At 42.9% G+C, this 25,577-nt stretch overlaps 1 protein-coding gene across 1 annotated transcript in view; it reads right to left on the minus strand.

Annotated features, from left to right (window-relative positions):
• Positions 1-10,538: 10,538 nt before the first annotated feature.
• Positions 10,539-25,577, minus strand: part of LOC105936870 (guanine nucleotide-binding protein subunit alpha-11) — a 28,601-nt gene continuing 13,562 nt past the window's right edge. Inside the window, exons 3-8 of the mRNA XM_012877894.3 lie at positions 25,171-25,355; positions 24,662-24,816; positions 20,160-20,288; positions 17,946-18,075; positions 13,880-14,033; positions 10,539-11,006 (exon numbers count right to left, since the gene is read on the minus strand). Coding sequence (XP_012733348.1) covers positions 10,804-11,006; positions 13,880-14,033; positions 17,946-18,075; positions 20,160-20,288; positions 24,662-24,816; positions 25,171-25,355 — 956 coding nt within the window. The 3' untranslated portion in view covers positions 10,539-10,803. The remainder of the gene's footprint in view (positions 11,007-13,879; positions 14,034-17,945; positions 18,076-20,159; positions 20,289-24,661; positions 24,817-25,170; positions 25,356-25,577) is intronic.

Genomic DNA, 25,577 nt, shown 5'->3' on the forward strand with positions numbered 1-25,577 from the left:
ATTTGGAGTGCGATTAAAGGCATACTATGCAACATTTTTCAGTTAATTAATGTGTTCCATACCGTTTTGGATGATTAAATGAGTCATTTCAGGTCGAACAAAGGTTTTCTCGGCCGCCCTGGGGGTCTGTGGGGGAAATACCGCACTTGCAATTGCAAGAGCTCACGGCCCACACTCACAGAAGTCTCGCTTTACGGCGAGAACTCCATGTGTTTTTGCCCTGCCATTCACTATATGCACGCGCAAAAGCAACAGCAAAGAACCGCGTGTTAACGTCAAATAAACATGCAAGCATATCGAGTTTTATTATTATTATTATTATTTATTTATTTATTTATTTTTTATGTTGGCGAGACGCTACCGCGGCAGCTGCGGCTTGGCGAGGCGGTGGCGGTAGCGTCTCGCCAACATAAAAAAAAAAAAAAAAAAAATAATAATAATAATGATAATAAAACTGGCGAGGCGGCGGCGGCGGCTGCAGCGGCTTGGCCAAGATAGCGCTGCGGGAAGCTTGATGTTCATACCTTCACTGTGTTAGTCATTGTTTGTAATGCCGTTTTTTCCACTTTTCGTTGCGTTCGCCTGTCTGCTAAGCTTAAAACAACCGCGCCTGTTGACGGAGAAACCAGAACAGCTGAGCATCTTTACGACCGTGCACTTTTACTTTCGCCCTCTGGGGGGAGCCTCGCTGGAAAATCAACCCCGGTTGCATAGTATACCTTTAAATTAGCTTTACTAGTTTAGGGTTGAATGGGTAACTCAGATAGTTAGTCCCAATAATGTGGGACCCCTTCCTCAACTCAGGAACTAACTTTTAATTCATTAACCAGGTGTTTTTAGGATTCTACCAAGAAAAACTTTAACAATAAAAAAACTTTGAAAAAAAACGTTAACCATCTTGAAGGGTACCCCATAAAACCTCATGTGACTCCCACTTTGCCTAGTATCCCACATGACGGCTAAATTAATTTGTTGCCTGTGAGTCTGGAAACTCCGTCCTCTTTTCACTCCAAGCCACACAGTTTAACCATATTATTTAAAACTTGCATAACTCTTTATTGCTTTAAGAAAAATACACGATTAACACAAAAACTGATTATATATTTCCATAACAATTGTTACCAAGATTTGGGTTTTGAAAAGCTCTTTTTGCCATCAGCCTAATCTTTAGCTACAAGTCATTTTGGTCTAGATGGGACAATCCACTATGTATCTCGGATAAAACTAAAAGATTAATTAAAAGGTGCATAGCCACATTATTTGACTTTTATTTATTTATATTATATCAGTAGCTCACTTTGGTTGAATACAAAGTTTTTATGAACGATCATCACGTCCTGCTGGGATATTAGTTGTTTGTGTCAGGATACAGCTTATTGGCTGCATGCTGAACCTCTCTCCCTCTCTCTCGTTCCTGCGCAGCCTGATCGGTTTCACCTGGCAGGCTGCAATTAACCCACAACTGCTTCCACCTGTTTCCACCGCTTTATAAGACTCACCTCTTTCTGTTCCCGTCGCCGGTCCATAGCGTTCACTCCCTGCCAGTATTCTTGTCAGCTCCGTTTGTTACAGTCAGCCTGAAGACTCCTTTCACCTGGTCTTGTTACAGTCAGCCCAAAGACTTTCCGACAGTTTGTTTTCTCCAGAATTCGGCTCAGACGTTCAGCCCTCCACCGCTCGGCTCAGACATTCAGCCTCCACTGCACGGCTCAGACGTTCAGCCCTCCACTGCACGGCTCAGACGTTCTGTTCTCCACTGCTCGGCTCTGACGTTCTGCTCGCCACTGCTCGGCTCTGACGTTCTGCTCGGCTCTGACGTTCTGCTCGCCACTGCTCGGCTCTGACGTTCTGCTCGCCACTGCTCGGCTCTGACGTTCTGCTCGCCACTGCTCGGCTCTGACGTTCTGCTCGCCACTGCTCGGCTCTGACGTTCTGCTCGCCACTGCTCGGCTCTGATGCTCTGCTCGCCACTGCTCGGCTCTGACGTTCTGCTCGCCACTGCTCGGCTCTGATGCTCTGCTCTCCAGTGCTCGGCTCCAGAGTTCCTCCCGGTCAGTCTCTCCACACTCCTCCTGCCGGCCAGCTTCTACACCCTTCACCTCCGTCCGTTGAAAGACTCTGGTCTCATCCTCCATCTTCCACACTATGCAATAAAACTCACTCATAAGAACTGACTCTGTGTGTGCGTGCTGTGTCCGGGTTCATCCCAGAAAAATATATCATAACATTATGGACCGGCCGAGGGATGAACCCGAGCACGCACAGAGCCTGGTGTAGAAGCTGGTAGGATCTGCCTCGCCTCCGGTTCGTCTCGCCTGGGTCGCTGAGTTGCGACGCCACGTTTCTGTCTCGTCTCGCCTGGGTCGCAGAGTTGCGACGCCACGTTTCTGTCTCTGATTTCCTGGTCCGCCTTCCCCGCTGCTCAGCACTAAGGACGGCGCTCCTCGCCGTCGCTGCCCAGCGCTAACTTTTGCTGCTGCCCAGCATATTCAGACTTTGCTGCCCAGCGCCTTCTGGTTTTTGTTTGGAGTTATTTTTTGGTGTTGTGTTCTAGATCTGCTTTAGTTTCTAGTCTTTTTGTATATTTTTTATTGTTTTAGAAGAATTATTTCAGCCTTCTGTTCTTTGTTTTGGCTCAGCCTTAGTTTTTGCTTTACTTAGGATTTTTTGAGATTTATGTTGCTTTTGAGTATTGTGTTTTATTTTGTTGTTTTGTCCGGGGTTTTGTGTCCCAGGTTTATTCTAGTCATTCGGGTTTTTCTTTAGTAGTCTAGTTTTTGGTTTTCTTAGTCAGCTAGTTCGGGTTTTGTCCTCCGTCTTCTTGTTTTAGCCATAGCCCTGATTTAGTGTTCTAGGTTCGCCTTAGTCTTCTGAGTTTTGTTTTTGAGTTCCAGTTTCTTTTTATTTTAGACTTCTTGCTTGCTTCTGTACAGATTTCTAGCTCTAGTTATCTAGTTTTTCATTAGTTTAGTCGTACTTGCCCTCATCTCCCTGTTCTGTTTCGTTTCATAGTGTTGCTTTAGCGTTTGGTTCGATTCCCAGTTGCCAGTCTCGTTTTGATTTGTCAATAGATCCGGTTTTTAGCACTGTAATTTCGTCAGCCCTGTAATTCCACTCTAGCCCTGTAGTTTTAGTCTTGTTCTGTATTTGTTTTTCTTTATTTAGTTTTGTTTGTCTTTATTTTTCCCCCCCCTTAGTATTTATGTGTCTGGGTCCCTGCACTTTCTAGGTCCCTACACCCATCTGTTTTCTTTGTTTGTTTTTGCTCTGTTTAGGTTAGTTTAGTTCCCTTCAGTAGTTGTTTGCTCTGTCTTGCCCTAGTGTCTCTGTGTTGTTCCCCTGTTTAGGCGCATGCAGGTCGCTACCAGAGCCCTCCGGCGCTCCTATGTCGCCGGCTGAGCCCTCTGGTACGCCAGCCTGTCGCTACCCAGTGCGCGCAGGTCGCCGCCAGAGCCCTCCGGTGCTTTAGTCGCTGTCTGTGCCCTCTGGCGCGCCTGGCCTGTTGCTGCCTAGCTCACCCTCTTATTCTTATTATTCCTTTGTTTAGGCGCTGCCAGAGCCCTCCGGCGCTCCTATGTCGCCGGCTGAGCCCTCTGGCGCGCTTGGCCTGTTGCTGCTTAGCTTACCCTCTAGATCCTGGTGTTTACGTTTATCTTGATTCCTCGATGTCTTTAGACGCTCTTTGTTCTTGGTTCCTCTGCGTGTTAAGACGCCCTCTGTCTCAGTTCCCTGGTGGTTAGATTCCTGGCGTTTTAGAGATTCCTGTATTCCTTGTGCCCCGGCGTTCCCCTTGCGCCCCGGCAATCTCCTTCCTCGCGCCCCGGCGTTCTCCCCACGCCCCGGCGTTCTCTTCCCCAAGCCCCGCCGTTTCCCTCACGCCCCGGCGGGTTTTCCCCTGGCGTTTCTGTACACCAGTCGTGTTCCAGCAGGAGTTGTTGAGCCTTGGTGTTTTCGTACGCCTGTTCTTCCCTCTGGCGTTGTCGTACGCTTGTTCTTCCCTCTGGCGTTGTCGTACGCTTGTTCTTCCCTCTGGCGTTGTCGTACGCTTGTTCTTCCCTCTGGCGTTGTCGTACGCTTGTTCTTCCCTCTGGCGTTGTCGTACGCCTGTTCTTCCCTCTGGCGTTGTCGTACGCCCGTTCCTTCCCTCTGGCGTTGTCGTACGCCCGTTCCTTCCCCTTGGCGTTGTCGTACGCCCGTTCCTTCCCTCTGGCGTTAAGTACGCCCGTTCCTTCCCCTTGGCGTTAAGTACGCCCGTTCCTTCCCCTTGGCGTTAAGTACGCCCGTTCCTTCCCTTTGGCGTTAAGTACGCCCGTTCCTTCCCTTAGGCGTTAAGTACGCCCGTTCCTTCCCCTTGGCGTTAAGTACGCCCGTTCCTTCCCCTTGGCGTTAAGTACGCCCGTTCCTTCCCCTTGGCGTTAAGTACGCCCGTTCTTTCCCCTTGGCGTTTTGTACGCCCGTTCTTTCCCTTTGGCGTTAAGTACGTCCGTTCTTTCCCTCTTGGCGTTTTCGTACGCCTATATTTTCCCCTTGGCGCTGTCATGCGTCCGTTTCGCCTCGGCGTTTCCCTCACGCCCTGGCGAACTTCTCCCTTACGCCCCGGCGGTTCCCTCACGCCCCGGCGATCTCGCCCCTTGGGCCCCAGCGCTCCTCTCACGCTTCGGCGTTGTTTCTCCTTGGCGTTTCCACACGCCCGTTCCTTGCCCTTGGCGTTTCCATACACCCGTTCCTTCCCCTTGGCGTTTCCATACGCCCGTTCCTTCCCTTTTGGCGTTTCCATACGCCCGATCCTTCCCTTTTTGGCGTTTCCATACGCCCGATCCTTCCCTTTTTGGCGTTGTGTACGCCCGTTCTTTCCCTTTTGGCGCTGTGTTGCGCCCGTTCCTTCCCTTTGGCGCTGTGTTGCGCCCGTTCCTTCCCTTTGGCGCTGTGTTGCGCTCGCTCTTATCCCCGCCGCTGTCAAGCGCTCGCTTTATCCCCCGGTGCAGTCAAGCGTTCGTGCCTTTCCCTGATGTGCCGCGCCCTGGTTGTGCTTTGGCACATCAGTGTTCACTAGCTCCTTGGTTCCCCGTGTTCTTTGGCTCCTTGATTCCCCGATGTTCTCTAGTTCCTTGGTTCCCCAGTGTTCTCTAGTTCTTTGGTTCCCCGTGTTCTCTGGCCCCTTTTGGTTCCTCGTGTTTGCTGGCTCTTTGGTCCCTCAGTGTTCAGTTTCGACTCTTGCCCGCCTTCCTGGGCCCCCTCCACCCGCCCGGCGTGGGGATTCTGGGCCGTCCGGTGTCCGGCCTTGGGGGGGGGGGGGGGGGTACTGTCAGGATACAGCTTATTGGCTGCATGCTGAACCTCTCTCCCTCTCTCTCGTTCCTGCGCAGCCTGATCGGTTTCACCTGGCAGGCTGCAATTAACCCACAACTGCTTCCACCTGTTTCCACCGCTTTATAAGACTCACCTCTTTCTGTTCCCGTCGCCGGTCCATAGCGTTCACTCCCTGCCAGTATTCTTGTCAGCTCCGTTTGTTACCGTCAGCCTGAAGACTCCTTTCACCTGGTCTTGTTACAGTCAGCCCAAAGACTTTCCGACAGTTTGTTTTCTCCAGAATTCGGCTCAGACGTTCAGCCCTCCACCGCTCGGCTCAGACGTTCAGCCCTCCACCGCTCGGCTCAGACGTTAAGCCTCCACTGCACGGCTCAGACGTTCAGCCCTCCACTGCACGGCTCAGACGTTCAGCCTCCACTGCACGGCTCAGACGTTCTGTTCTCCACTGCACGGCTCTGACGTTCTGCTCGCCACTGCTCGGCTCTGACGTTCTGCTCGCCACTGCTCGGCTCTGACGTTCTGCTCGCCACTGCTCGGCTCTGACGTTCTGCTCGCCACTGCTCGGCTCTGACGCTCTGCTCGCCACTGCTCGGCTCTGACGTTCTGCTCGCCACTGCTCGGCTCTGATGCTCTGCTCTTCAGTGCTCGGCTCCAGAGTTCCTCCCGGTCAGTCTCTCCACACTCCTCCTGCCGGCCAGCTTCTACACCCTTCACCTCCGTCCGTTGAAAGACTCTGGTCTCATCCTCCATCTTCCACACTATGCAATAAAACTCTCTCATAAGAACTGACTCTGTGTGTGCGTGCTGTGTCCGGGTTCATCCCAGAAAAATATATCATAACAGTTTGGTGTTTTATGCTTTGTTTTTTACTCAATTTGTTAGTAAATATAGCCTTCCATGTTCATTTACAATATTAATGGAAGTACATACTGCGCATACGCAGCAGGGGTTGAAACAAGGAAGGGGCTAGCGGCTATTAGCATCTCCCAGCAAAACATGGAAGAATGGTCCAATATCCAGTGGAAAAAAATAATAATTCCAAGTGGAAAAAGACTGAAATGTCGCTGGGAATACAGTATAAACCTCAGACGTGACCGCAGAGTTGATTGACGTGAGTAAATGTTCTGATATGAGGCTCTTAAAGTAGATTGTTGGTCTTCGATTACGGCGCGCTGCTGCTTTATAGCGAGGCATTGCAGAGGATCAGGCTCGGTCCGGCATTATTTGCAATTAATTTATAAATTAAGCAAACCATCATTATGCTAGTTCTGCAATACTTTTTCTAGATGACGCCATGTCTGTTTATATTTGTTTGACCGCGCCAAAGGGTGAATTATTTTTCGGCTCAAAAGACCATCAAAACACAATCAAGATGGAGGCTTGGTGTCTATAACCTTATTTTATCATGATCAAATGGGTTTTGGTATTTTTTAATAAGCATATTACGTAGCAATATACATTTAAACCAATGAATCTGAGGTTTAAAGTAGTCAGGGCATAAATAATTGTTGTGATGCTCATTCTATGGAACTGCACATGTCCCAGACGTCCATGTTCGTCTTACTTGGCTAGAGGTCAATTACTACAGAATAGATCAGGAGAAGTCTGCAAACCAGCGGCTTGCAGACCTCCCCCCGTTGGTGCTTAATAGCTCTGGATAAAGATTATAAAGAACCAATTGTTTTCAAAAGCACATGTAACAAATGCAAGTTTTGGCAGTTTTTTCATGGAATAATTGGCATTAAATTTCCACAACAGAATGACTAAAAGCACCAGTAATTATTTCATTGATCTGATTTTTACTAACTTTTCCACAAACATCAACATCCCATAAAAGAAAATGTATTCATCCACTTTACTGCAACATTTTCTTTCTTTATTTCAAAACCTAGATATATAAATAAAATAGTGAAAATTACAATATACTGTATCTTTGATAATAGATGTTTATCAAAAATCAGAAATGGTCTTTTTCCAAATGGTTATGCAACATTTGTAGCTCTAAACAAGTTTTACTTGCCAAAAATGGCTCTCTGCATTGGAAAGCTTGCATACTCCTGCAGATGCATAGGGACGTGATGGTGGAGTGGTTTGTTTTGTTTGTATACGTAAAACTTCTTCTTACAGAGTTGACATAGAAGGTAGATTAATAAGAGTATTATACAGGTGTCTAATATCAGGTTTTGACCTCCATGTGACCCATCCCACCCCTCCATACACACAGATGTTCCAACATCTGGCTTCAGACGGTGAATTATTTTGCATATGCAGATGCAACATACGAGCATAATACGTCATCAGGATTTTAGCCACTGGGATGACCTTCTCATGCTTTCTGTAACACTTAGAGACTGTCTATATAACATTTTTGGGATCATTTCTATTAAAATACATGTGTGATCTATATTATGTAGTTTATTTTCTGTTGTGCTTATTTCAGGGGGGAGGGCAGTGTGAGTCTTTTGTTTTTAGAAGTGATCTGTCCTTCACTAATGAAATTTCAGTTTTCTCCTGCCAGCTGGATGGCAGAAGATTTGACGCAAGGATTTTTTATACTCTGACACCCAAGTGAAGTTTTGTCACTGCATTATTTTCCCAGTCTTCACCACAGACAAACATACACAACATATGGAAATGACTGCTGTGTGCCTGTGTCAATCCAGTGAAAATCCAGCAGTGCTCTTATTTACAATCCTTGGGAGACAGCAAGTATCTGACACCACACAGACAGACAGGGAGGCAAATAAAAGCAAGCAGGTGTGTGTTTAGATTTTCTCTTTAATATTACCTATAAAAACATGTTTTTTAATCTTCCTCCACCAGACTCTATACAAAATAATTTACTGACACCAAAGGGAGGAAGGTAATTCACCAACAGACCCACTCTGTGGTTACAGTCTTTGTCCAGCAAGTTAACAATTATTACAAATTCAACACGTACAAATGAATCAGAAACAGTAGTCATGTACAGAAGGCTTCAGTTTTTGTGCTTAAATGTGTTGCAAAGTTTGCACATGTATGTTGCACAACAGTCAGAAATATGGATATTAATGCTCCGCTTGGGATTCAAATGAGCTTTACAGTCATGCCAGTTAGTTTCATGATTTTAGATGACTTTTGTATCCCTTTGCATCAAAACTAATACATGAAAATCAAGCTTTAATAAACCCTGTCATTATCTAGTCTGTACCAAAGAATGGGAGAACTGTTCTGACACTCAACTAGGATGGCTCTGCATTTGAGGAGTCTTATTTATTTATATATCTATATATATCTATATATATATATATATATATATATATATATATATATATATATATATATATCTATATATATATATATTGTGTGTGTGTGTGTTTAAAAAAAGTGCTTTTTGAGACTTGCAGGCAGCAGAAATGACTGAGCAAAAAAAACATGAACAAAAGCATGAGCAGAGTGGATAATAAGGGTATTTTTATCTTCTTTAAAAAGTGATATTCCATAAAGTTCATGAATCCACCATCAAGCTTCTCTGAGCCCATAGCATCACAGATTCTCCACCATACCATACAGTACAGTGGGGATGAGGTCAAAAAGGACTCAACAGGAGTGTTTTGTCACCGAACAACAATAAAACAGAAGTTTTCAGTTGAAGACTGGTACATTTTCTGAACTTATCATAAAGCCATTCAATCTAAGGATTCTTACACATCTTAAAGGAGCATAGCGCAAGTTCCAGAGTTTTTGTGGAAATTTACACCCTCTGGCGACAAACTGAAATGACACCAGCACGTGCATCGGTCACCGGTCTTTGTTTGTCTTCTGAGAGCTTTAAATATTGAAGTTAGCCTGTGTTCTCTCGCTAGTGCGTCAATGGCAGCAGAGTCTCAACAAAGTAGCCAGGTGAATGAGAGCGAGCAGCGCCCACACTCACGTCCAGAGAAAACAACCTGGATCACTCTCTCATAAACTGACTGATCCAGCTAGAGAGGCAACTTTGGTAAATAGAGGAAAACTCATATTACACATCAGGCAATTATAAGGGCACGTATGGAAAATAAAATATTAAACTTGCGCAATGCTCCTTAAAGCAGGGATGCAGATAAGTCTGGAGAGTGCTGGAGACTGTTGAAGTCAACTATATTTGCCTTATTAAAAAAACCAAGATGATGTACTTTGGTGCACTTTTTTGCTATTCATAAAAATAAGATAGAGGTTTGGGATATATATGCTTAGGTGCATGACTCAATATAAGGTTATAATTTCTTCACATTTCTGTTAAAGGTAGAGTGGATGATTTTTTCCAGAAATGAAGGTAGGAAACGTCCCTTCCTGAATAACTGCACATGTGCAAGACCATCCTACCAGCTCTTCCGCTGCTCAGGAGGATCGTGTGAAAAATCTCCCAAATCCACTCTGGTCTTATTTCTTTCTCCTGATGTCTTCCTCTTCTTCTCATAAATGTGTAAGACAGTTTGCTTATGGTGACTCTCAGCCATTTTCACAGTATATGGTGAGAGCAGCAATAAACAGCTAACAACAAAGCTAACTGTTAAGCTAACCGCTAAGCTAACCGGATACGTAAACATTAGAAGTGTGCATGCGCAGCCATGATTGGCACGTGGGACAACCAATAGATAAGATGATCCCCCCCAGAGCTCGAAGCCAAAAAAGATCATCCACTATACCTTTAAGTCCAAAACTACTACACCTATCAAAGAAGACACTGAAGAATGGGTACGCATCTGAATTGGCAGGTCAGACCTAAAAAAAAAATGTAAATCACTGGCCAGTAAAATAGAGACCAGTGCATTTTTTACTGGAAAATGCTTAATCTCAATGCCTCATCAGCACACTAGCGTTAAAAGTGTAGCTTTAAACACATTCTAAAATATCATTACCACATCATTCAGTGTGGTCCAGCAGCAACGCTTTTGCTATATTGCCAAGATTCATAATAGAAAAAGGCCTGCACTAGAAATATACAGCTTCTTTTTGTAACTTTCTGTGTTAATAGTTAGCATTTTAGTGTGTATAGACCTCTACTCTTTGTCTGTGACTGGTGGACACACCTGCAGCTGTTAATATGTGCAGGAAAGCAGCGGAGCAGTCATGTATGACCCCCATCTTCACCATTAATGGTCTCACTGCACTTCATAACATCTCTACTCCAGCCTCAATTACAGAACAACACGCACACTGCATGACCCAAACGCTTCTTCTGAAAAAAAACAAAAAAAACAATCCTACTCAGAAACATAGGTCGGATTACAGGTAGATGATTCCAACTCTTTTTATAGGACTTTGTGTTCTCATATTCAGATTTCAGTAAAGAAGTAACAACTCCACCAGCTGCACTAAAACAAGACAGGTGGAGAGGATCTCAAAGGGAAAATATTCTTCATGTGAACAAGGAAAGCTCAATGTGGTTTTCAACCTCCGCTTTCAGTCTTTTCTCCAGATAAATGTGGAAACCGTTGCTTCTCTGTCCGCTTCTCACAGCTGACTGTAAGTTCAGAGGACCCCATAGTCCTTTAGCGACTTGAGCAGTACTGTGTCCCTTATGTCGGTGAAAACCTTGCGGATGTTATTGGTGTCTGTGGCACAGGTGAAGTGAGGGTACAAGGTCTTCCATTCCTGAGTGTCTTGGTTGAGGGCCCGCTGCTTGTACATTTTAAGGATGAACTGCTTCGCTTGCTCAGCGTTGTGCTTTTCACCTGGAAAATGATGGTAGACGTTGGAGGGTGAGACACAAATCTGTGCTAAGGTAACAATAACAGAACGAAGAGGTAAAAACATGGCAGAAACTTCTGTTTTCACTTTATAAAATGTATTAATTCTTAAGAAATGGACTACATTTATTTATAAGTTATGTTATACTGACAAAGGGCTTTCCACTGGAGACATGTTCAGCCACAGCCACAACCCACATTCATACATCAGTACTCATATCAGTAGACAGCTTGGGCTTCAGTGCCTTACCCAGGGGCATGCTCACATGGGCCAGAGAAGGAAGATCAAACGAATAACTTTCTGACTGCCCTCTTATTTGAGCCACAGTCACCCTACATGTGCAACGTGGACACCATGGGAACTGTTATTTCTTATAATATCCTTATGATCCTCATCCTGATACCATTTGCTTAAAAATCAAAGTAAAATTTGTACCCTAGAATTATTTTATTAATCGTCTAAGTCCCTACGTACAATATTTCATTCTTTCATTGCTATTAATTGTGTGTGCGTGTTTATGTGTTTGCCACCGTTAGGCCCACGTTTTCCCACTGCGGGACAGTAAAGGAATTCTTATCTCATTAGTTTGTGACATGTTGTGCAGCTCTAATGACTTGACACCTTAGGCAAATGGTATGGCGGCTCGCTTCTCTACCATGACGGTGCACTTTTGTTCTAAATCTTTGGGTGTTTTAAATGTATTCGTCGGGTGATTTTGTCGTAAAATGTTCATACGCACACCATTTGCAGATGACACGTTAATGAGGGTCTGAACAAGCATTTGAAGACTCAAAACATATGCCTAAAAATCACGCAACTACACAGCGAAGTAAGTACTGTTATTAATTCATTGTTCTTCATTGCTTTAGGGCAAATTGAATTTTGTTTCCCACTGTTGGAGAAGAGCATCAGGAAGCGGGGCTGCTTAACAGTTGTGCTTTCAAATGCAGTTACAGCAGCAGTAATAAGGACCACGCAGTCTCCACACAGGAACACAACAGCATTAGCAGCAAACAGCAGCCGGTGGTAGGAGCTGCTCGGAGTTGTCATTAAGGTTAAATTGACATCAAGAAGCTTGACCCTGTATGAGTCATTATTTTCCTGTGCTAATGCACTGCAGGTACACACAAGTGTTCATTCTCTATGCCTAACCCTAAGCTGCCTCTCCCCCCCTCTCCCCACACACAGCTAATACATGCAGTACACCTGAAGGGGGGTGTGGGGTGTTCAGGTGGCGTTGCAGGGCTCGCTGGGAAAAAAAAGTACCTGTGTGCAGTTGCCAAGGGAAACAGAGAGAGAGAGAGAGGGCGGAGGTGATAGAGTTGTGGGGAGTGCGATGAGACATTATACAGCCTTTTTACACCAGGAGAACGGAAGTTAAGCGCATCAAGAGCACCTGAAGGCACCCATTTATTACTGAGGACAGAGGAAAGAAGGAGAGACGAGAAGGGAGGAAGGAGCAGAAACGTTAACAGAATGAAGAAAAAGGAAGAAAGGAAAAGGAAGAGTGAAAGGAACAGAAAGGCAGGACATATGCAAGGGAGGAAGGTAGAATACAGAAGACAGGAAGAAAGGGAAGGAAGGAGGCAGGAATTGAAGGGAGTCGGGAGGAAGAGGTGAAAGGAACAAAGTAAGGACAGAATTACTTAAAAATTAGGAAAAGCGAAGAAGTAAGACAAGAAGAATAAAAGAAAGAAGAACAAATATAAGAAAGGAAGTAAGGAGAAAGGAAGAAAATTAAGGAGATAAGCTAAGAAGGAATGATAGAAGAAAATAAAGAAAGGGGGGAATGGAAAGAAATAATTTAAGACGGAAGAAAGGATGGAAAAAAGAACGTAGGAAAAAGAAACAAACCAAGGAAGGAGGGCAGAAGGGATGATAAAAGAAAAGCAAATAAGAGAGGAAACAAGAAGATAGAAAGAAGAGAAACAATGACAGGAGGAAGAAATGAAGCAAGGAAAATGAAGAATGTAAAGGGAAAAGAAAAAAAGAAACAGAGATACTAATACGAAAAAGGAAAGGATGGGAAGAAGAATAGAAGAAGATATAGAAAGACAAAGGGTGTCCATTGAAGGGATAAACAGAGGAAAGAATGAAGGAGGGACAGGCACAAGGAAGGAAGAAGAGAAACACAAAAAGTTGTAAGGAAGGACAAAAACAAGAGCTAAACAGAACAAAAGGATGAAGAGGGTAGAATTGAAGGTGAGGAGAAGTGTGTGAGGTGAGGAAAGGAAGTAAGAAATGAAGGAAACAAGGAGAGCAGGTAGAAAAACAAGGGGGAGGAAAGATGATTATGACAGAAACAAAAAAAGGAAAAATCACAGTGGGGCTAAAAACCTTGTCAATATTCCTGCTAAATAATTCATTATTTCTGCAGAACGTGGTGAGATGGTTGTCAGTCAAAGGGAAATTGTCTGGAGGACAACAACGTTCACAGCCCTCGTGTCACTGCAGTGGTCCTGTCCGTTCTGTGATGAGAATAAACAGCTGCCACTGTGCTCGCTGATGGCTCTGAAATTGACCGATAACCAGACACTGACTCAATACTGGTGTAATTTCTGCTCTGGATGTTTGAACGTAGGCAGCCAGCTTCACCAGAGGGATGCCCGGGCTAAAAATTTCAGACCTTTTAATGTCAGTTTCAGCTCAAATCCACACACTCACACACGCCCACACAATAAGCAGCCGTTGAAGTGCTTAAATAATTAAAAAAAAGGGCTGTGAAACCTAATATTTTCTTTTATTGACCACACAACTAAATAAAATTTCCTTTTTACTCTAAATCTGACTATTGGTGTTATCACAATAAATGCAAAACTAAATAAAGCAAAAGAGGAAACATCCAACCACAACTAACCTGTGAAAGCTGGGAAGACTTTTATCAGGTCTGAGGTCCGGACCTTGTCTTCCAGGATATCAGTCTTGTTGAGGAAGAGGATGATGGAGGTGTTGCGGAACCAGTCAGAATGAATGGTGGTGTAGAACAGAGCCAGACTCTCAACCATGCGGTTCTGAAGAAACACACACAGTCAACACATTAGTTAGCTTTCATGAATAAGTACGCGTGCATTTACTTTTTCCTTGTTCTTTTAACAAATGAAAGTATCACAGTAAATATGAATTATTGTATCAAAAAACAATTCAGAAGGAGCCAGAAGACATGAGTTGCAACAGTTTGCAGAGAGTGTTGTTCAGAGTAAGAAGTAATTTAAGCACAGAGCAGGGGAGGAATATGAGCCCTGTTGAGCACACAGACCAACATGGAGGTTAATGAATGATGTGGGAGAGCAAAAAGTGTCTGGGAGAGATAACCGGCTTAGTCGCATCACCGGAGGGAAGATGTGTTGTATTACAGTGGCACCTTGTGGTGGAAAGATGTAATTACTATAAAACAAAAAAATCTGAACTGTCTTTATTGTCATTTTGTAACACACAGGAGCCTAAACGTGACGGGCATGAAAGTTTTCACAGCATAAAGGAGTAAAAATAAAAAGTGATTTTTTTTTTGTGGGGTTGGAATTGGAGCAATAAAGCGAAGTAGACATGTGAGTGTGTGGCGGGGAGCGATGGCTGTGACAGCTCTAAGGAAGAAGCTGTCTCTGAGTGTGTTATTCCATGTTTTGATGGTTCTGTACCGATTTCCTGAAAGGAGAGGGAGAAACCAACTGTGGGCAAGGTGGGCCCCACAGCTGCCCCCCCTGTCCCGCCTCCCAATGAATGTGGAGTCTATATCAGGGAGTAGACGTCCCACAATCCCTAGCACTGTTTTAGCCACCCAGGTTAAATCCTTTCTTTCCTGTGCTGTGCATCTCCTCTATCACACAGTTGCACTTAACACTCAGGATGCTGTCTATTCTTGGCTTTGTAAAACGTCATAACCAAACTGGAGGACCTTTTTCCACTTCCTGATTAAGAGGAGCCTCCAACGAGCCTTCTTCACCAGGGCAGAGATGCTCCAGGTCCAGCACAGGCCAGAGGAGACGTTAATGCCCAGGGAATTGATATCAACACACTCCACTGCCTCTCCGTGGATCAGTAGCAGGGCGTGTTTCAACCTCCTGAAATCCACAACCACCTCGTCGTTTTGCTGGTATTCAGTACAAGGTTGTTAGTTTCTGGGATGAGACCCACGACGGTGGTGTCGTCTGCAAACGTCATAGGCAGGTTTGGGGTGAATGAACAGAGTGAAGAGGAGTGGACTGAGCACACAGCCCTGGGGCGTCCCCGTGTTCAGGACCAAGAGAATGATGTGTGGATCTCTATTAATAGACAACTTTATTACAGGCTCAAGGCCCACAAAAGACAATACTGTACACAAATGAATAAAACAACACACATTCATATATACACATTCTATATAACGACAACAAGAGAATAGAGCTAATGAAGGCACAAATACCAGTGTTCCCATATTTTGGACATATACCTCACAGAGCTGCAGCTTGGATCTACTATCTGAACAATAAGCTCACTCATGGATCGGTCCAGCCTGTTCATAAACTTGAAAGTGAGATTTCTCACCAAAGCCATGAAAGTGGTTAAACCCAGCCTACAGAACAGCTGGCTTGCCCTAGTACTTCTTGGTTTCTTCAAGAGAATCCTGAGACAGTCATTATAGGCTACTTTTAGCTTAAGCAGGCTCTCTTTCTTATATCTAACCCAGAGAGGAGTTGTGTAAAGAGGGGAGCAGTAAGTTCGAAACAGGTTGATTTTAACATCTGTAGTGCAGTGATGGAATTTTCTAGCCAGCATGTTGGCTTGTACATATAGCACTCTCCTTTGTCTGCTGATGTCAGCATCATCCTCCAGTTTATCTGTTAGGATGTGCCCCAGATATTTTGTGGTATTAGCTACTCCCAGCTCATCTCCAGATAGATAGAAAGAAGGGAATTTAATGTTTAGATCATCTTTTGTTCTACATATCATAACCACACTTTTCTTTGCATTATATTTAATATCAAATTCTACCCCATACTAGGAACAGATGTTGCTGTTGGAACCCACTGCTGCTTGGTGATAGAATGGTTAGGTCGTCTGCATATAAGAAATGATTTATCAACATTTCTCCAACCATACAGCTGGTTTGGCATGTCCCCAACTGCCTGGACAGGTCACCATGTAGGCATTAAATAAGGCTGGAGATAAAATCCCCCCTGCCTTAACCCATTACTAACATAAAAAGATGTAGATAGAGTGTTCCCCCATTTAACCCGCACACTCTGGTTAGAGTACCAAAAGGCTAAGATTCGTACCAGGCTGCTGGGGACATCCCTGTGCATGAGTTTATTAAACAATAAGTTTATTAAACAATAAGTTTATTAAACAATAGAATAGTTTTATTAAACTATTCTCAACACTTGGTTAGTTTAACAGTTGTAAATAAGATAGATGCACTAATGATTCTGGAGGCACAGGAGACATAACAGAGTTACAAGAGGTGGAGTCTTATACTGTCTGTCTTATCCTCTGCGTTCAGTCTGTGAGGTCATTATAGGGCTGGTTGGATATGATTTCAGGAAGGTCAAGTGCTGGGGGAGTTGGCCAGCTTGTCAACCACAGCAAATAAGCTCTGAGTGTGCGGTTCTTCTTTTCTGAAGTTTCGGATGTCAAAAGAATATAATTTGCTCGCTCTTCTTCATTATAAGTTTTACACATGTTTTTTGAGCTTTAGCTGCTGTAGCAATCTTTGATGATGAATTCCCGCCCCTCCCAAAAAATAAAAACTTATTTTTATCTGGGTAACTGCATCCATAACAGTTATCGGGTTGGGAGGAGGGCATTAAGATACAGCACCTACCAAAATATTGATATGCATTGAACATTTTACACCTTTTTTCATGTTACAACCAAAATTTTATAAGGTGCTTTTGGACAAGTCATGTCATAAATAGCACTTAATAAGGAAGTATAAAATAAATAATGCATAGTTTTCAATTTTTCTTTACAGTTAACAATCAAACAACTGGGCACAAATATCTGTATTTTTAGTGTTACTGACCTGCTGGACTAAAGAGTGCTACAGGGGTCTTTAAATCTGGGATGTTGTTTCATAACCTAAATCTGCTTCAAGCTTCTTTACAACTTTATTCCTGACGTGTTCATTGGTGTTCATGATGCTGTTTCTTCACTGATGATCTCTAATAAACATCAGACCTTCACACAGCGGTTGTATTCATAGACAGACTCTACTGCACATAGGAAGACTCCACCAATCGGGTGATTGCTCAAAGCAATTATTTCTACTGCATTTTATTCAAGGGTATCAGAATAAATTTTAATATTTTTATCTATAACTTTAAGTCCTTGTCCTTCCACTTTACAATCATTCACTATTTTAGGTTGGTCTGTGACAGAAAATCCCACTAAAATACTTTACTTTCATAAGGCAATCTGAAAGACTTGATAAAGCGCTATACAAGTACAAGCCATCACCATTTACAAAATAAGAAATTTTAAGGTTTTCAATATTTTGAAAACCTTAAAATAATAAAATTTTTTGAAATTATTTCTGAAAATATATTTTTTTTATGTTCCCACAAATTCTGGATCTCGACCAGCTCAAACAATCAGAAAGCTCAAGACTTTGACCCTGTTTTAATCAAATGCAACCTCTGATCTGTAAAATAAAGTAGCCTCTTCTTCAAAACACTGCTCAAGCTAATTTATGATTAATGCAACAAGCTAGAACATTTCTTTTTAAAGCCAAAACCACCTCACTTGAAAATACCGAGTCCATAATCAGTGAGATGCAGGAGATACGTTTCTATTGAAGGAAAAACCAGTGTGGTAGAAGAAATAGAAATACATAAGTGGCTGTCTCAACAGATAAAATGGATTCCTAAAATAGCTCTTTTTTGTTTCATCCATTTCCTAGTGAGCAAACAGAGTGAAGAGAACAGGGAGTGAACTGAAAGTCCTCTTACAATTTTATCTCTCTCCTCTAGGACCTGGTCGTACTCGCTGAGGGAGGCCAGGAAGATGAGGGAGGTGACATTTTCAAAGCAGTGGATCCACTTCCGACGCTCCGACTTCTGACCGCCAACATCCACAATCCTGAGGTAGGAGAGAAAAAAGACGGTGAGTCAAGAAACCCTGTTTGCGTCAGCGGGGCCTATCAAGCTCCTATTACAGACTCCATCTCTAAATCAGGGTTCCTAAGAACATGCAAACAGCCTCACAAGGAACGGCTTGTAGGGAGGTGATTAGTTATTAAATTGTTCAAACTAATGCATCTTACAGACCATACTGTTGTGAATCTATGTTGTGCAAAATGTTATAAACTACAGAAAAATTAGTCTGAGAACTTAAAAATTATTTTTTTTGTATTATTTACTTTTGAAAGAAGCAATAGAGGGAAGTAAGGCGATAAGAAATGAACTAAAACAAAGGGGCAAGGGATGGAAACAAGGCGAGAAAGAAGGAATTATAAGTAAAGAAAGGAATAAAAATAAGCAGAAACAAAAGAAAAGGATGAATTGAAGAATTAATAAAATACAAAAAGGACAAAGGAAGAGAGGATAGCAGGAAATAAGTGACAGAAGTGATAATATGAAAAGAAGGAAAGAAAGAAATAGAAAAGTGAATTAATGAAGGAGCAAAGGATGGTCAGAGACAATAGTGGGAAGGAGGGAGAGAGTGAAGAAAGAACTGGTGGAGTGATGAATGCTACAAGGAACAAAAAGTTAAACAGAAGGAAGGAGAGAAGGAATTAAATAAAGGAAAATGGCTGAAAGGAGGGCAGAGGGAAAAAAAAGAAGAAGATTTAAAGAAGCAGTCTTTATCAACAGAAAGCACCTATTTAGTAATGATGCCCACCCCCCCCCCCCCACCCCACCCTCAACTGCAGCACAGGCAGCTGATGCAGATGGAAGCATCTAGTTATTAATTAGGGCAAAATTATTACAGATAAGTTTAAATTCTACAATTGAAAATACAATTGTGTTGTACTTTGTGTTGTACTTAATACAATTAAGTACAACACAAAGTATTCATCTTTTAAGAAACAGTTTTGACATTCTGTTTAATTTCATAGTAACATCTATCCAATGATTTTTATTTGTTTCAAATGCAGACTTTGGTGCATTAAAATCTGCTTTGAATTCAATTACTAAAATTGGCTAAAGAAAGAAAGTGTTTTCAAAGAACAACTGACCCAAATACTGTTCTTATATTGCTTGACCAAAAAGAGCAAGGTTTATTATTGTTAAACATTATAATCTTTTTGGTTTAAAAAAAGTTTGTTCATTTTTTTGGCCCTCGAGTTCCTTTGACTTGACATTTGTGGCCCATGTACTGAAAAGTTTGGACACCACTCAATTAAAGAAAAGTATCTAAAAGTCTCCCCATGTTTTCTCAAGGGGAAATAAAGCTCTTATATTTTGGATTTGCCAAAAGTTATTTTAAGTGAAGGATTATGATGGCAAATTTAATCCTTAGCGTTTTAATATTTGTTCTGGTTTATATTATCCAGCCAATATGGATGGAAATGAACACAAAAATGGCTGCTGACTGAAAACAAAAAGGGGAATATACAATAATGAGCACAAACTTAGCCTTTTGTCCTTTTTTTTGCCGTTTTACAAAAATAGGATAAATTTTTATTTAAAATTGCGTCAACAATTATTATCGAGCCAGAAAAAAAGAAATCGTGTAAAACTGTCGCAGCTCCCACAGACTATTTCCATGCCCACAAACTGTGACGAAGCTGTAAAAGCAGGCGGTGGATTTAAGATGTTCTTCACGCCGATAACATGTGACACCTTCAACTGGCTGCTGTGTCAAAAAGGAAGCAAAACACCTGCTCCGTTTTCCCCCCCAGAAATCAAGTTAAAAAGGGAAAATATCTGATTTGTTTTTTAGAATACGCCCAAGAATGCTACTTATTCCTTTTATAGCTTCTCTGACGTCGTTTTTCCTGCATTGCCCATCATATGTGGGATTTAGATCAAAATAAAACACAAAATGGACACTTCACCTCTCAGCAAGAAGTCTGTGGAGAGGCAATTAGAAATGTGATCCTACTGTGTCCACGCAGACGTAAGCAGACAAAGCCTCAACAGTATTTTATTCACAGGGCCGTGAATAGTGCCGGTATTGGATTTGTCCCTGTGAGGGGGCGGTAATGTGAGGCCGGCCACCTTAGCGTGATGTTCTTGACGGTGAATGAGTAGTCGTGGATGCCCGTGGTGGGAAACCGAACACGCAGCACGTCCTGCTCCGTAGGGATGTAGTCGTGGGCCGAGATCCGCTCCAAGTTCTTCAGGTAGCTGAGCGAGAGAAAAGACTGTCAGAAGGATTTCACAGGAGTGCAGACAAGTCAGACAAGTTAGTAAAAGCCTCTGTTTTACTTGAAGGCTCGGCCGTGTAAAACAAACTAGAGACATGCGACGACTTAGTGAGGGAAGAAAAGCTGTGATTAAAAAATACAACAGAAAGGTGGTGGTGGTGGGGGGGGGGGGGGCACATCGACCTGTATGCAAACAGCAGGTTTTATGGCCCGTGTTGAAGCAAACTGTCATTAGCTAATGTTGACTGACTGTCCTCTATCGTGCACACATCATGATGACAGAGCTGGTGAGTAAACACAGGGCAGCACAGCTATAGAAAAGAGAGACTACAAAGGCAGAGGCCGGGCCCGGACTTTGTTCTGATGCTGAGAAAAGTGAGGATCACACCTACTACTATACATTACATGACGATTAGAAACAGCGATTCAGACGGTAACTCTGCACTCTGACATTTAAAGCTGTGAGTCCTCAAAAAAACAGACTTGGTGGGAAATACGCCCTCTAGTGTTGGAAACACACAGAGCAAATCTGGGATTGTTTAGGTTGTTCAGATCAAACAGTCAGAAAACAAGAAGAATATTAAATGTTACATTTTAAAATGTAACAAGAAAATAAATGCAAGAGATTTTCCTAATCAAAAAATAAAACTGAAGGTGCTCATTTAATCAATGTGGTAATAATTATAATAAAAAGGAAGATTATCATTTCTTTTAACTACAAATATTATATTACATGTATTTTCTTCTATTTGTTAAACGCATCACAATTAATTAACTTCTACCATTCTCAGTCAATAAATAAATAATGCAATAGTATGGCTTTTGATGCACTGTTTTCAAATTTAATAAGCATCTTATTATGGTCAGTGATGTACACTTTGATACATAAACAAGGACGACCTTATAATCCCTTCTTTTCCCGTCAAAGTAAAAACTTCTACCTCTATCAAAGAAGCTGCATCTCATTTTTACCCTTTTTGTGTATTAATATTATTGGAAAGGAAAATCAGAATCGGCCAAAAATCATAATCAAGGAAACCAAAACAGTGTCATCCAGGATAAGTGTATTTCTAAAAAGGAAGAAGACTCAAGTAGTTATTTAATGCTGCATGACAAATCCGTGAATCTGCATAGATTTTAATGCTGAAATCAGTTAAGGATGGAAAGGATGAGTATTAGGAGTATTGCCCCTAATCTCTAAAATATGTAATTGGTGCATTTCTGGTGCATTTTTTTTATCCAGGTTTAAGTTTTTCCAAGTACCCAATTGAATGCTGATGGAAATAAATGTTCTGTTTTAACTCCTTTTTAAATAACCTAAAAGTTTAAGTTAAAACAGAGTTCAATCCAGACTTAGTTTGTAAATGCAGGAGGCAAGTACCCTTACAAGTGTGTCTCAACACATCAGGATTTAATTAATTTAATGTATTTAGTTAAAAAAAAGATAAACTCATACCTATTCTTTAAACAGCAAATTATTCCATGTGTTTAATTTTTGTCATTTGTAATGATTGCTATTGTTTGTAATTCTAAACTTTTTTTTCTAAAACTGTATTTAACATGACATAAAATCAATTGGATAATGTTTTTTTTTTCTTTTACAATACAGGAACTTTAACCAATTAAAAAGTATGTCAACGTACTGTGCAGTATACAGTATGTACTCAATACCTTGAGCTTTGGCATAAATACTGGTGTTCAGGAAGCCCAGATTGCTTTAGTGTTAATGTTCAGCGTGTCTGCAGTGGAGGTTCTGGTGTCATCTTATTTTTGACAAAATGACATTGACTTTGTGTGGGTCTTCACATTGGCTGTGCCACTCATCCTTCAGACTATGGGAACTTGTTTTACAATTTAAATGGATCATTTACTTTTATCTGAAAACAGAACGTTGGGCAACGCTCTTTTAACAATAAGAAACCACTTTGTCTCAATAACACTTCCAAAGGTTGGTGCATACAGAGAGAGGGAAATTAAATGAGGGATGACCATAAATGAAAGGTTCATTTTGTGCCTAGTGAAGCATTTCTGTTTTGATTTGGACATACACTTTGAATGAGGAACTATGTTCTGTTTTCCTGTCAAGATCACCGGATTTCTATTAAAAATTTCCTGGTATTGCAAAGAATTCTTGGTAATGCCCAAAAGATCATCTTCACTGATACTTATCAGTGTGCATCAGCCCTGTTGAAGAGCAGCAAAGGGAAATGCCCAATTGGTAATGCGCATTTCCCTTTGCTGCTCTTCAAAGGGTAGAGTGCCTTCTCCGTGTTGGGGGGGGGGATGTCCTGCCCCAAGTGGAGGAGTTTAAGTGTCTAGGGGTCTTGTTCATGAATGAGGGAAAAATAAAGTGAGAGATCAACAGGTGGATTGGTGCAGCGTCTGCTGTGAAGCGGGCACTGTACCGGTTTGTTGTGGTGAAGAGAGAGCTGAGTCAAAAGGCGAAGCTCTCGATTTACCGGTCGATCTACGTTCCTACCCTCATCTATGGTCACGAGCTTTGGGTCAAGATCGAAAGAACGAGATCCCGGATACAAGCGGCCAAAATGAGTTTTCTCCGTAGTCTGTCTGGGCTCTCCCTTAGAAATAGGGTGAGGAGCTCAGTCATCCGGGGAGGACTCAGAGTAGAGCCGCTGCTCCTCCACATCGAGAGGAGCCAGTTGAGGTGGCTCGGGCTTCTGGTCAGGATGCCTCCTGGACGCCTCCCTGGTGAGGTGTTCTGGGCACGTCCCACCGGGAGGAGGCCCATGGGAAGACCCAGGACACGCTGGAGGGACTATGTCTCCCGGCTGGCCTGGGAATGCCTTGGGATTCCTCCTGAGGAGCTGGCCCAAGTGGCCGGGGAGAGGGATGTCTGGACCTCCCAAATTAGAGTGCTAACCACCCGACTCCGGATAAGCGGAAGACGATGGATGGATGGATGGATGGATGGATGGATGGATGGATGGATGGATGGATGGATGGATGGATGGATGGATGATAAATGGTAATGGGCCTTGTTTTGAGACTCAGTCGGTGAGGAGTCAAACAAGGTGGGTTTTACCAGGAAACTTCATGTTGTGTCTTTTGGTAGAATAAACAATACTCTTCCACAATCAGTTGACGTGTAGATAGTTTCTAAAGGTTGTTATGGGGCCTTAATAACCCCAAGATGCACCCATTTGCTGCAACCATCTAACAGATAGTTTTGAGAAATATTACAGCCTATGAGAGTCCATCCCCCCTCCCTGACCAGAATCGTTGTCTGGCAGATGACCTCAAGACCTTGTACGGCAGATTTGACAAGCATCCATTTACAACTCCCACCAACTTGTCCACATTACACACAAAAGCCCCCTATGCACCAACCACCCTCCCCTTCAAATCTGGATTTAGGATCTGAGGAAGACCAGGAAATCTGCAGGACCTACCAGTGTCTCCCCCGAACGCCTGAGAGCTAGCTCTGACCCCTTGGCCATCAGGTCAGCAGATGATGCAGTCAATCTGGGACTAAACTTTACCTGCACCACCTTGACCACCCAGGAATATTCTCCAGGATTCTGTTTGTAGACATCAGCTCTGCCTTCAATGCCATTAACCCAGGTATCTTCCACCTGAAGCTCAGCCAGCTCACAGTGCCGACCTTCATCTGTCAGTGGATCACCAGCTTCCTAACTGATTGGCAGCAGCAGGTGAGACTGGGAAGCATCTTCTCAGCACTAGCGTTCCCCAGGGGTCTGTTCTCCCCCCCCCCCTACTCTTATCTCTGTACACAAATGACTGCACCTCAAGGGACCCATCTGTGAAACTCCTCAAGTTTACAGATGACACCACTGTCATTGGTCCAATCCAGAACAACGATGAGTCTGCATGCAAAAAGGAGGCTGGCTGGCTCATCCATGGCTGTGGACAGAACCACATGGAGCTTAACCCGGTTGAGATGGTGGGCTTGATGTCGGACTTCAGCAGTACACCCTCCACACTGCCTCCCCTCAGCATCCTCAACAATAATGTGTCTCACTTCCGTTACCTGGAGACCACCCTTTCTCAGAATCTCAGATGGTCCTTACACATACAACTGTTTCCTACCATGACTTCCTCTTTTGTTGAAAACATATATATACATATTTCCAATAAAAAACATTTCTATGTATCTTTTTTTATATTGCGCTTAATATGTCTTGATTGAGAGCAAAGTGGAAAGGGCAAATTCCGTGTTGCATGACACAACGTGGCAAATGAACCTGATTCAGACTTTTCGACATCATTGCAGAGACACTGTTTAATCACGTGGCTACCTCTGATTTCCAGTCCAGCTACAAGGAGAGGCTCATGTTTCTCTTTTAGTATAACAGTTGTTTTAGTTGTACTCACTACTCGGTGGAGTCCAGGAGCTGGTACTCGCTGCGACGGCCGTAACAGATCTGTATTCCCCGGTCTAACCAGAGGCGGTGGATTGCATCCACATATCTTCTCTCCAGGTGAACGATGTGCACTGTGTTCACCTCCTGCAGCCACTCGGCATACCTCTACAGAAAAAAACATCTCATGGTGAGCAAAGTGACATTTTTACAAAGACATGAACTGTAACAACCCCTTTGAATTGAAAGGGACACCTTTTACAGTTTCTGGCTCCTCTAACAGCCTCGCTCGAGGGTGTGGCCTCACTCTCTTCACTTTGATGCCGCAGGCTGTTTTTCAGCCATTACGTGTTTTTGTTTATGTGTATCAAATACTTTCTTTCCATGGTGGGCATAATCAAAATCAGTCTACAGAGTGGTTTGGACCTAATACCCTCACTCTTGTGTTTATATGTGAGCAATCATTTGTAACTGAGTGTGTTTATGCTGGCTGAGGGTTATGTGTGGGATATGCGAGTCTACCTTATTCTCAGGGTTGGCATAAGGGATTTTGAGTGTGGTCATGGCTCCTGCCATGGCTTTGATGGCAGTGAAGATGTTCTGGTAGATGCATTTAGCAAAGGCTTTTCTCTCTTCTTCTGAGAAGCCTCGACCGTGGATGATCTTCATCTGTCGGAGGAAGGTGGTTTTCCCACTTTCTCCAGTTCCTGGGGAAGCAGCAGACATGGTTGATTATAATTAAGATGATTACAGGATGCATAGACCTGGTATATACTCTGACCAATAAAACCATAAAAAACATAAGAATTACAATGTTCTGCAAGTTTCTTAAAAAGGGATAGTAGTAGGGGGTGAGATGTGAATTTCAAGTTTGAATTCAGCTCAAAACAGTAACAAAAACAATGTTTTTTCATTATTTTGCGTTGTAA

Source organism: Fundulus heteroclitus, chromosome 9 (assembly GCF_011125445.2).
Source record: "Fundulus heteroclitus isolate FHET01 chromosome 9, MU-UCD_Fhet_4.1, whole genome shotgun sequence".
In the NCBI taxonomy this organism is placed as follows: domain Eukaryota; kingdom Metazoa; phylum Chordata; class Actinopteri; order Cyprinodontiformes; family Fundulidae; genus Fundulus; species Fundulus heteroclitus.